The 12,933-nt window shown below is 38.5% G+C and overlaps 1 protein-coding gene across 1 annotated transcript in view; it reads left to right on the forward strand.

Annotated features, from left to right (window-relative positions):
* The window catches only part of HOOK3 (hook microtubule tethering protein 3), a 94,477-nt gene that overhangs the window by 65,220 nt on the left and 16,324 nt on the right, over window positions 1–12,933 (forward strand). Inside the window, exons 15-19 of the mRNA XM_009274656.2 lie at window positions 979–1,119; window positions 3,390–3,477; window positions 9,006–9,040; window positions 9,858–9,940; window positions 11,990–12,090. Of these exons, the coding sequence (XP_009272931.1) occupies window positions 979–1,119; window positions 3,390–3,477; window positions 9,006–9,040; window positions 9,858–9,940; window positions 11,990–12,090 (448 nt within the window). The remainder of the gene's footprint in view (window positions 1–978; window positions 1,120–3,389; window positions 3,478–9,005; window positions 9,041–9,857; window positions 9,941–11,989; window positions 12,091–12,933) is intronic.

A 12,933-nucleotide genomic window follows, 5' to 3' on the forward strand; every position in this document is an offset into this window, starting at 1 on the left:
AAGCAGGCCAATGGCATCCTGGCCTGTATCAGAAATAGTGTGGCCAGCAGGACTAGGGAAGTGATCGTCCCTTTGTACTCGGCAATGCTGAGATCGCACCTGAATACTGTGTTCAGTTTTGGGCCCCTCACTACAAGAAGGACATTGAGGTGCTGGAGCGTGTCCAGAGAAGGGCAACGAAACTGGTGAAGGGTCTAGAGCACAAGCCTTATGAGGAGCAGCTGAGGGAACTGGGGTTGTTTAGCCTGGAGAAAAGGAGACTGAGGGGAGACCTTATCACTCTCTACAACTACCTGCAAGGAGGTTGTAGTGAGGTGGGTGTTGGTCACTTTTCCCAAGTAACAAGCGATAGGATGAGAGGAAATGGCCTTAAGTTGCACCAGGGGAGGTTTAGACTGGATATTAGGAAAAAATTCTTCACTGATAGGGTTATCAAGCATTGGAACAGGCTGCCCAGGGAAGTGGTTGAGTCACCATCCCTGGAGGTATTTAAAAGACGTGTAGATGTGGTGTGTAGGGAGATGGTTTAGTGGTGGACTTGGCAGTGTTCGCTTTATGGTTGGACTTGATGATCGTAAGGGTCTTTTCTAAAGATTTTCTAAATGATTCTATGAAAACAGACCAACAGGGTAGAAGTGACTTGCCCAGGTTCATGCAGTAGTTCAGTGATAGCTGAGATTACAACCTCCTTTAACACTTGGCACCAAGCTTTGCCTTCTCCACGTTCTACCTATAAATCTGTCCAGCTGTACTCTAAGATCTAATAGGCCTCTCAGGCAACTTCCTTGTGTTGTGCTTTCTACAACTACCACTCCTTTAATCAGGTTTGTATTTTGAAGACGATTGTTGTTTCAGCTGTCTCCCGTAAATAGGTAAAGATGGTCTTTACGTTATATTTACAACTCCCATGGTAAACTGTTTCCTTCTTTATAGAGATCGGCATACTTTTTTCTACAGAATTGTATTTTATGTGTTTAGGGAGAAACTCATTCGCCTTCAGCATGAGAACAAGATGTTAAAGTTGAACCAAGAAGGTTCTGACAATGAAAAGATCGCCTTGTTGCAGAGCCTTCTTGATGATGCAAACTTACGGAAGAATGAATTGGAGACAGAAAACAGGTAAGAAGTTTTCTCCTCTGTTTCAGTTGACTTTTCTAACAATGCCATATACTTTTGACTGTACTGTGTCCAATACTGGCCTCCCCAGTACAAGAAAGACATGGCCTTACTGGAGTCAGTCCTGTGAAAGGCCACAGGGATGTGATTACAGGACTGCAGCATCGTTCATATAAGGAGAGTCTGAGGGATAGAGACTATGTAGCCTGGAAAAGAGAAGGCTGAGGGCAGATCTTATCAATGTTTATAAATATCTGATGGGAGGGTCTAAAGGAGATGGAGCTAGACCCTTCTCAGTGATGCCCAGTAACAGGGTAAGAGGCAGTGGGCAGAAATTAAAACACATTAAATTTCATCTAAATGTAAGAACATAATTTTTTACTGTGAGGGTTGCTGAACACTGGAATAGGTTACCCAGAGAGGTTGTCTCCATCCTTGGAGATATTTAAAACCCAACAGGACATGTTCCTGGGCAACCTGCTAAATTAAGCCAATCAGCATACAGGCGTCCATGGGACCAGAGAGTGAGCGTCTGAGCATGCTAAGATGGCTGGCTGATACTGGTGTGAGGCTGCTCTCCATCTAAGCTTTGAATCTGCTCTCTATCTAATCTTCCTCAATCTTCCCCTTTGGTTGGGGAAGGTACCTGAAGCCTGGAAAAAGGTAAATACTGCACTCACCTTTAAGAAGGGCAAGAAGGAGAGTTCGGAGAACTACAGAGACTCGTCAGCCACAGCTCATTTTCTGGGAATTTCACGAAGCAAGTCCATCTGGAATCTGTTTCCAACCACATGAGGGACAAGAAAGTAATTGGGAAAGGCCAACATGAATTTATTCAGGGCAAATCATACCCAACTAATCCAGTTGTCTTGACAATGAGATGACTGCCTATGTGAAGAAGAGTGGAACGGTGGATGGTACTTACCTTAGCTTTAGCAAAGCCTTTGGCATAGTCTCCCATAATATCCTTATGTTCAGAATGGTTAGATATAGACTGATTAAGTGGACAGTAAAGTGAGTGGAAAATTGGTTGGAAAGCTGGGCCTAAACAAAATCATCAGTGGTACAAAATCCAACTGGCAACCAGTTCCTCAGGCTTCAATACCAGGACCAATGCTGTTCATCACCCTTATTAACTTGACTAACGGGAGGGACTATACTCTCAGCAAGTTTGAGGATGGTACCACGTTGGGAGGAGAGATTGATATGCTGAAAGGGTAAGCTGTTAATCAGAGGAGCTCAGCAGTCCAGTGAAATGAGCTGATGGGAGCCCTAGCCCTGGCTGGGAGGAGCCTGGCATTGCTGGCTGGGACCAGTAGGCTGGGGAGCAGCTCTGCTGCAAAAGCCCTGGGTTCCCAGTGGGCAGCAAAGGAGGATGTGTCAGCTGGGGACATTGCAGCTGGCTGTGACCTGGGCTGTCCTCACCAGGATGCAGGCAGGCAGTCTGGGAAAATGATCCTTCGTCTCTCGTCAGTACTTATGAGATCACATCTGGACATAGCATATAATTTTGGATTCCCAAGTACAAGAAAGGCATGGATGTACAGGAGCGCAGCAGAATACTGCTAAAGTGAGGGACGCTGGAGCATGTGATATGTGGGATAAGACTGAGAACTGGGTTTGTTCAGGCCAAAGAAAAGGTGGCATAGAGGTGATAATACTGTGATCTACATCTGCCTGATGGGAAAGCATCAATGAGACAGAGCCAGACTCTTCTTAGAGATTTGACAGTGGAAGGACAAGAGGCAACAGACACAATATGGCGTATGGGTCCGAACTCTTTAGAAGAGAGGCCCAAAGAGATTGTCAGATCTCCATCCTTAAAGGTGTCCAAACCTGGACTGGACGTGTTTCCCAGCAATCTGCTGTAAGTGCACCTGCTTTAAGGAGGAGGTTGGATTTAGACAACCTCTGGAGATCCCTTCCAACCTACAGGTTTATAGGATTCTGTGGCTGTGTAAAAGCAGTAAGCTAATAGCTCTCACACAGTAAAACTGACTGTTAGAAACTCTTGTTTCATGTATATAGAAATGATTTCTTAATACATGCATTTATGTTGTCTTGGAAGAGTATCAGAATGTTCTGGATGACTACAGGCTATAATCTCTGGAACTGCTGTATGCTCTAACTACTGTTGTAAATTTTCTGTGAATAAAATACAGTATTGCAGCTCTTGCGTAGATGACCTGAAAACACTGGACACTAAAAATCTCAGGCTTCCTCTTGCAGTTGTTTGTTTTTTTCTGAAAAACAAAATATTATCTCTCTCCTAGATTGGTAAATCAGAGACTTCTAGAAGTGCAGTCCCAGGTTGAAGAACTACAAAAATCTTTGCAGGATCAAGGTTCAAAAGCTGAAGATGTAAGTAGAAATGTACATCAAACTTACATTCAAGTAGTTACTGTTTTTGAAACTTTCACCTTTTTGTAAAAAAATATGTAAAAGAAATATGCAGATGGAGATTTCTGATAGTTTTCCATATTTATTTGTATGGTCTTATCACTACATTGTGCTTCTCTAAATAGGATGTAAGGCATAGGAAGACATTTGTCTAGAAAATAAAGCCATCCTATGTAGAGAAGGTGTCAAATAAGTTTTATTTGATTAATTGTGTCTGTTCCAATAGTAAACTTAGCGTTAAAATTATTTAATTAGAATAGAGAGTTTTGCAGGGAATTAAGGAAATGTTAATTCTCCATGTCTTAATAAAGTATCTGAAGTTATTTTTAGTTTAGTTTTCTTAATGAAAGTTAAGGCCTTTTCTGCCAGTGGAAGCTCTGTAATTGTGGATGTAAATGTATCTTGTAATGCAAGAAGCCAGGCAGGCCAAAACTGAAAAAAAGTCAAATAATTAGGCCCTCAACATACTGCAGCATTTTCTGTTTCTGTATACGGACTTAACTTGATTTTTAATGGAAGAATACACATTGTGGCAGAGTTAGTGTGGAAAACAACTTTCAGTCTTCCACTCAAAAATTGTGTTTGCCATCTCCTGTATTTGAGAGAAGAAGCTCTAGAACTTTCTTGAAAGCAGTGGTTTGCTGGACTGTACATGCGCAGTGTATGCTCACAATCTCAGTGTACTGTGTTGCTAATTGGCAACAAGTTGTAATGTGTTGCTTTCTATTTTTGTGGTTTTGTTTTAACAAGTTTATATAAAACAGTGAAAGTTTTTACTAGCTGCTTATTTTCATTTAAGAGTGTGTTTAATTTAGCTGATCCTTTTAATTTTCAGAATAAACAGTATGAAAGTAAAACACCTAGTTGAGTTCAAATAAGATTATTTTCCTAAATAACTTAGAAGGCATTTTAGAATGCATTTTAAAATAGGTCCATACTATTATGTGATTCTGAGATATTCTTTGCTGTCTTGGTTATTGGCCAAAATCAGATTTTTCAGGGGTGAACAAGAATATATTCTCAGATACTGAGTATTGTAAATGATCCCTGTCTAATTGAATTGGGCTTTATTTACTGCAATTTTAATTGTGTCCCTTTTGGAAGCTCTGGTTGGGACAGTAATTTAGGATGTGTCTGCAGCTCTTACAGGACTGGTTGCAGCCTATGTAGGCATCATCTGAGATGATTAACAGCAAAACACCACCATCACAACACCACGGTACAGCCTGCTGTGTGTACCAGGCAGTCCTTGTCAAATCAGAGCTGGCAAGTTCATGATGCAGTTGCTGCACTCCTGGCTTCTGTGTAGGTGTGACCATGCCAGTGGTGATTTTTAGGCACTAATCCCATGGCCTGTTTTGCTGAGTTCGGTGTGTAGGATTTCATTTACTCTTAAGAGGCGAAAGAGAGAATGTAGACTCAGAGAAGTATTGAGGCTGCAAGAACCTCTGAAGGTATGGACGCCTCATCCAGTCTCCCACACAAAGCAGAGCAAACCTCAAAGTTAAACCCAGCTGCTCAAGTAGATGGAAGTTGTGCTGGGACCACCTGAGTTATCCTTAAGATATCCTACAAAAAGAGTGATTCTTCAGAAGCATGAGAAAAAGGATAAGGAGAGACATGGCATACAGTTCATTGACGCATCATTTTCAGCACGTTTCCTCTGTTTTTCACTACTTTTCTGCAACAATGCACTGAAATCCGTATTTTTGTATACTTCTACTGTAAATATGCTCAACCCAGAAAACTGAAGATCCCATTTGTATTCAATCCAGAAATGTATAATGAGGGCTTGGGTTTTTTTTTTTTTTTTTTTTTTAGTTTTGTTTGTTTTCAAAGTTGAAGTAATTTTTAGGCTTGCCCAAAAAGTAGTAAAAGCACAATTCTAACCCAGGCAAGTATCATTGCAATGATACATGCTGCTTGCTGAGGTCCACATGGGGGAAGCAGTTTTGATTTTGTATTGAAGTGCAGTAGCAGGTGGATGTTAGGAAGGTGTCAGTGCCATTAGGCCTGTAATGGGCACTGACACATCCTGTTGAGATGATAATTAGTCCATCCTGACTGTTGCCTTGCTAGCCAGGGAAAGGCCTCCTTACCCGAGTCTTCCAGACTACAGAATCAACTCAGACATGCCTGGTGTGGTCAGAATAGCAGGTTTGATTTATTGTCCTCCAGAATGCAGTGGTCTTGTATAGGGCTGCTCAGCAGGTACCCTGAACAGCTTTGACTACATCATTTGCATGCCTTATTATCACTCTCTCTTGTCATCCTTTTTCTCCCTTTCTCTGCCCTAATCCCTTCCTATATAAACAACCTGCCTTTAATTACTTCTACCCCACTGGACCTAGTCTTGCTAAATCCATACCACATCTGGTGTTTCTCATACTGTTACGTATGCAGTCTTGGCCTTATATGCTGTTACTGATACAGTTACTAAGTCCTCCTGACTTGGCACCTCCCTAAAAGGTCCCCAAAACTCTGTTACCTGTTTGGTTACCTATGAAGTTCAGCCACTTTGCTCATTTGGTGAAGCACTGGCACAGGTTGCCCAGAGAGGTGGTGGATGCCCCATCTCTGGAAACATTCAAGGTCAGGTTGGACGGGGCTCTGAGCAACGTGATCTACTTGAAGATGTCCCTACTCATTGCGGGGGGGTTGGACTAGATGACCTTTAAAGGTCCCTTCCAACCCAAACCACTCTATGATTACTCTTAGCGTCTGTGAAATCTGACCATCCCTCATGGTGCTGTTTATAACTTCTGTCATCTTCTCACAGCGTTACCAGTCTCATCAAGGAATTTTCTCAAGTCATGTGCCATAGTTTCCCTCACCCTGCTAAGTTACCTTATCCTCAAGCCAGAGCCTAGCCATCTGCCTGTGGCCTTAACATGCAGAACAAAACCAAACTTTGTCCTCAAAAAGGGGACAGACCTGTTCCTTTGGCTTGTTTAAGCATGAAAGAAATTTCCAGGAAAAAGACTTTATTTCTGTAGTTTTTTTGATGTAAAAGAAAGGTAGCAATTAATTACTGGGGAGGATACCTGTTTTCTAAAACCACACCATAATAAGTATTTTTTTTCTGGTGTTCTGTAAGTGAAGCTTGTTAGCAGTGGGAGGAAAAAGCAAAATAGCGAGTGTGCATTTGCTGATTTTTACAGTTTTGTTATAGAAATGTTCTTCTCTTATGAATAGATAAAACATTTGAATGAAGTTAAATATAAAACTAGCTCAAAATTAGATAAAGCTTTCTTTTTTAATTGGGATTTTTTTTTAAGAGACTGGTCTTCCTATGAGAGAACAACAGTTAATAGTAATTACTTGTTAGGAGCAGAGGATCTGGATATGTGGCTTTGAAGCTGACTGAGACTTCAAAAAAAAGTAATGTTTGCGCATTTTTAGAGTAATTTATTTGAATTTATCTGCCTTGCTACAAGTATATACAGGATCTTTGGGTGGCTAAAATCGCACATTTTACCTTTTACTCTTTTTCCTAATCTCGTGTCTTGGGTAAATTACTCTGGGTAAACTCAGTCCTGCTTCTTTTAATTGTGTGTGCTGTTTATTGTTGTTAGTTTCTTGCTTGTGAGAACATATGATCTGTCTAGATGGGAGAGGGGTTACTCCCACAACAGTGCTGGTACTATGCAAATAATATATATGAAAATATACCAGTGGAATCAATGTTGACAAGTAGTTGTGTCTGTTCCAAGCTAAACCTAAAGTGCAATACAAGGATCACAAAAGAAAAGCTGAGTTCAATTTTTATTTTCTTACCCCAGGAAAATGAGCACTGCTGCCAACTTTTTCCTTTCTTGTTCAAACCAACCAATAGTCCCCTAAATGATCAGACATAAGTGATGGTGCCAGTTCAAATGCTTTGTGACCAAGAAAGATGCATACAAACGTTTATTGTTACAGAAAAGGTGGTGTTGCTGCAGTTGTTCAGAGGACTGGAAAAGAAAAAAGCAAAATGGTCAAAACCTGCAGATCCTTAGCTGCTACGAATTTCTGACTCTGAAATCAGTAGAGTCATGCTGGCTTGTTTTTACATGCTCCCTGCCTTTCTTATAGTGCAATAAGGAAATCCAACTTTGAAGTAATGAAAAAGCATGACCCAGGAATGTGAATATTTTGAAGTATTTACACTATAACAAAGCTAAAAGCCTTTTTGGGTGCACACAGTAATTGTCTCTGTTGGCCAGGTGTCTAAACCTTTGTTGAAAGACCACCGGAGAAAAAGCAATGAAGTAATTTTGTTGATGATTTTATCTTATATTATGATGGCATTCTAGACCATCAGTCACATGTTAGACCTCCAATGTGATTGGTACTGGATAAATACAAACCAAAAAGGCAATTTCTGATTTAAATATTCTACATTTGTCTTGTATTCAATCAGTGTGGCAGTAACACAATTCAGAATCACTCCACAAAAACACACGCATCTCTTAATTTTGGTTGTAGCCCAATAGACCACATATTTTCTCCTGTTTTGTTACTTGTATGATTTTTGTTTTAAAATGACTTTCCAAAATAGCAGTTGCTCTCCTTTGAAATTCTGGTTTAAACACAATGATTTACAAATGTGCTTCTTTACTATTTTTATATTTTTGTTTTTAGTGATATGTTTTAGAAAATGTTACAGGATGAAACTGCTGATGAGAACAGAGGCGAAAAATGTGCATGCGTGAAAAAATGCAGAGCTTTAACTTTTTCTGTTCATGACTTTCTAAATAGTTTCTTCTGTTGGCTGCTGTTTTGCTTTATACTAATGTCATCTCTGTTTCTTGGCATGGGCTTCTGCTCAAGGCTATTGTGAGTATGGCTTTCTATTTACTTAACACTACTTTCAGTTTATAGACATTTATTGGGTTTGGGTTTTTTTTGAAAGATACTCACTGTGTATGAAGTGAGTTTAAAATTAAAATAAAATTTACTTTGAAGCTTTTATTCAAAAAGCTTATCTAAATGTGATTTAACCAGAAAGTGGAACACTGTAAGTTGTGTGATAATTTTTACTTGTCTGTAATCATAAAGATGAGAAACAGAAAAAGGGTAACATTTCTTCTATTCTCCAGTCAGAAACACTCTATTCCCTCTAGTTTCTATGGAGACAGGAATTTACTTCAGCTAATTTGCTGCATGTCTTCATACGAATTGCATTGCCATATTGATAGGGCAGCTCTTCTAGCAAATTTTGCTGCACTTTACAACTTCAGATTAATTTATCAAGTTCTCGCTTTTATTGATCTAGTTCCTGGGAAAATATTTGTAAAGTTATAAAGCACTCTAATTTCAGGAAAGTCACACAGCTGTGGAGAGAAGGATTACTACCACAGAGGATGGCTTTACAGTTGTGATCTAAAACTGAGTGAAGTAAAAAGTTGGATTTTGGTTAGAATGTCAAAATTATATGTTTTAAAATAATTTTGAAATTATTTTAAATATATTTTAAACATATTAAAACATTTAACTTTCTATTTTAGTCAATTCTTCTGAAAAAGAAACTTGAAGAACATCTGTAAGTATTTTGTTTGCCTATTTCGTTTGCCATTTGAAATGATGTGTTTTCCGTATGGTAAGGAAGGCAGACAGTCATTAATCATGCATCTGGAAAATATACAACTAAGAGAAATTAGGTAACACAGGAATGTTTGGGAATCTGCTGTTCAGGTACTATTTTCATCTCATAGAAAACCTTTGTGGAAGCAGTAAGAGCGGTGAAGGAACCATCATTTTGTGGTGATTAGAAAACTTTGCTTAACATTGTGTAAATCTTTACTCAAGAGGAGTAAGTAATTTTGTTCTGAGGAAAGCATGTTAATGTAAACAAAATTATTTTGTTTACTTTTTAGTATACACTATGGCATAAAAGGTAACATTGTAGGAAGTGTTATCATTTTGTTCTGCTATTTCTGCACCTCTTTTACTTCCCTAAAATGCAAAGAGCTGTTTGCTTTTTGACTGGCTTGCCAAAAAAAAAAAAAAAAAGTAGTTTCTGTTGCCTTTGGGTTTAGCCATTCTTTCTCAATGTAATCACAATTACAAGTGTTCATTTTAGGCATGCATTGTACAATTAACCGCAAGTTCTAAATTAAGTTTATAATTACTGAGAATGAAGCTGTTTATTACAGTTCTCCAGACACCGTAATGTTTTTCAGCTTATTTAACAAATATTTCCACAGTGACGCTGTCATTTGTCCTCATGCCCCACAGCAAAAATCAGTTGTGCTCTCAGAAATGTATCACTGTCTGAGAATTCTTTGTATTGCTTAACGTTCATTTAAGCACAGTAATAACACTGGGAAAACAATATGTGCTTTTATGGTTTGTAACAGTGAGAAGCTCCATGAAGCTAACAATGAGCTACAGAAGAAACGAGCTATTATTGAGGATTTGGAACCAAGATGCAATAACAGTTGTGAGTTACCGGTGCAGTCCATTTCTTTTCTTTGTAAAGTATTTCACATGCAAGGTCTTTAATTATAATACCTATAGGAGGTGCAAGATAAACAAAATGTACAATGGCAGTGATATGTATGTTGGTAATTTCTCTGGAAGCTATGGTGACCAAAAAGATGCTTCTAACACTTGAAATGCAGGGGGTCACATTTTAGAGACCACCGTAGTGAGAAATGACAATGGCCATAGAAATACCAAGTCACTGTCATACCTGTCATTGAACCTCAGCTGTTCAGAACTGTCATGTCTCCTAAGACCCTAATTTAGGAGATCCTTGCTTTTTAGGAGATCTATCACCAGGTTATTTTTACTCCCAATATATTTGTGTGCTTTCAGAACTGTGTTATAATTTGAGAAAATTTTTGGACACTGGTCAAAGAGAATGTAGGATATATGTCATGTTGCTCAGATGGTATCCAGAACCCAGCATCCAGTTGTTTTTTAGCACGTTAATGCTACTTTTTTCCTGAGAAGTATTGAAGGAGATAGACTGGTTTTTCTATAATAAGTCTACTTTTATTATTAATAATAATTATTATTATTATAGAATTATATATAATTCTATTTGTTATAGAAATAATAAATCTACTTATTATAGAACAAAGCAAAAGATTGCAACCAATGGCTGCTTTTCTGGTTTGTGCCAAAACAATTTTATTCATAAAGAGATTGAGGAAGATAGAAGTATCAGTTCAGTATTCATTACATACATTCTGTATCCAAAAAGAATTTTCATTTGTGTTGAGCTAAAACTGCAGAATATGTTATAAATTCCACGAATTAGGAAATGTTAGAACACTTGGAAATGAAGTCCAGGGACTTAATGAATAGCTAATAAACACATAATCCTGTCGTACTTGATAAGCTTCAGTGCGAGTGTAATAGCAGTCTTCTGACTCGCTCGCTTCTAAACATTAGAGCATATTGAGGCTTCTGTAGTTAGTTTACTGAAATTACAAGTTGCTTTTTAAAAATCTAGGTCTCAACTTTTGTCTTGGTAAAGTAAAAATAGTTGTACCATCTTTCTTTCCACGCTCAGGAAATGTGTGTGTATTTTTTCAGATTCTTTTAACTATCCTGGATATGGCCAAAATGCTTGGACATTGTACAAGAGTCATGGCACATTTTGAAAAATGGATTCTTGCAGTCTTGGAGACCATCTGCTATTGGTCCTCTTACTGATCAATGAAAATCTTGCTTGGTCCTGTTACCAGCTTAGTATTTTCTGAGTGCTTAGAGAGAAAACTGTAGGAAAAATATGAAAGAACATTTCAAAATGAGGCTGCAAAACAGATGGACTGAGGGTTGCCAGTTATCTAATGTTGTCTGAGAACCAGACGTCAATGTTATATGCTATTTGATCCAGGATGATGCAATTGATTTTTTTTTTTCTTCTGAGATCTGAGAAGATGTATAGAAGATGTATAAGCAATAGTGGCTTGACATATTCTTATATCAACACAGGAAAAGGCTGTGCAACGAAATTGTCCTAATGGTCTGCCCTGTTGCTTATGAAAATGTGGGGGAAAAATTAAATTGAGTATATTCATGTCACAAGTCTGATAAATTATGTCCAGTGTTGCAGTTCAGCAGATTTAAGCAAGAGTTGTGCCTGTTAAGAATTACTCCTCTTACATAAAATAGGAAAACTCATGTTTACCTGAGTTACAATACCAAGATATTACGGAATCTGTAATTCATTAGTAAACTCATTTTCTAAGTGTGTTCACTCATGGGATTGATTTATGATTCCATTTCTCTTTATTTTTTCATAATTTAAAAAAACCCAAAATTTGTGTACACAACAGCCATCTCATGAGATTATATAGGAGTACACATTTTTAATGTGTTTCTGAGCTGGTCAGTAATTAAAACTATGGTATCTGCTACCTCAGGTTCCTTACGTTAGCTTTTCTTAACTGAAATAAATTTTAGTTGTGCCTTAAATGTCTGTTGAAAAACAAGAAAATAAACATAATATAATTTCTGTGCATCTCCTGACATAAAGCGCTCAAAATTGAAGAATTACAAGAAGCTTTACGGAAAAAGGAGGAAGAAATGAAGCAAATGGAAGAGCGATACAAAAAATATTTGGAAAAGGCCAAAAGTGTAAGTATGTGTGTTGCACATTAATGATCCCTCTCTGACAGACTGCACCACATGTCCACTCTGCAGGTATAAAAATAAAGGAGGTATCTGTATACACACTAACATGTAAAAGAGAAGGAAGGCCCAGTGGGTTCTTTGTATCTTCCTACCATTATGGTACCTAATACTGATTAATTATGCAGAAGATTTTATCCTGGTTTCGTGTTCATGACTGTCCCCTTTTGCTACCTATCCATAAGTCCTTCTGATGCCTCTGTACAAATGTATACCCACTGCTACAGATTTCTGAGAGTCACCCAGACAAACCTTGTTAAGCATGCTTCCATGTCAGCTGATGACAAGGAGAGGGTGTTAACACCTTTCTAATGCTGTGGTAACCTATTTCTTTGTAGAAATTCTTCTGGACTTCTGTCTCTGAGTGACAAATGCATAGATCAGCTAAAGCGGTATCTGTACTAGGACTGGTGGTATAGAAATAACCGAAATAGCTGTGCTCTGTATTAGAATTGGAGAACCATCCATCTAAACCAACTCAAGGGAAGGAAGCTCTGTGAGCAAAAGTATTCTTTAATTGGCATTTGTGCTGGGACTTTTGGGGACTTCTGGCACAATTGTCATGAAGAGTTCTACCTCTTTGTACACACAAATACAGCTTAGTAACACCAAGTACAGGCACAGTTGGACCAACAAACTCTGGTTTTATCAGTTTGGCAGAGAGGGAAAAGGAAGTTTGGGGGTCTTTCCTTCACAGGTGGCTGGATCTGATTATGTTTGTTTCTGGATGGTGTAGGCTTCTTGTGGTGCTCAGTCAGTGAAGTCTGTCTTACCTGGAGCAGATAATTT

Source organism: Aptenodytes forsteri, unplaced genomic scaffold (genome assembly GCF_000699145.1).
Source record: "Aptenodytes forsteri isolate BGI_AS27 unplaced genomic scaffold, ASM69914v1 Scaffold224, whole genome shotgun sequence".
In the NCBI taxonomy this organism is placed as follows: Eukaryota; Metazoa; Chordata; class Aves; order Sphenisciformes; family Spheniscidae; genus Aptenodytes; species Aptenodytes forsteri.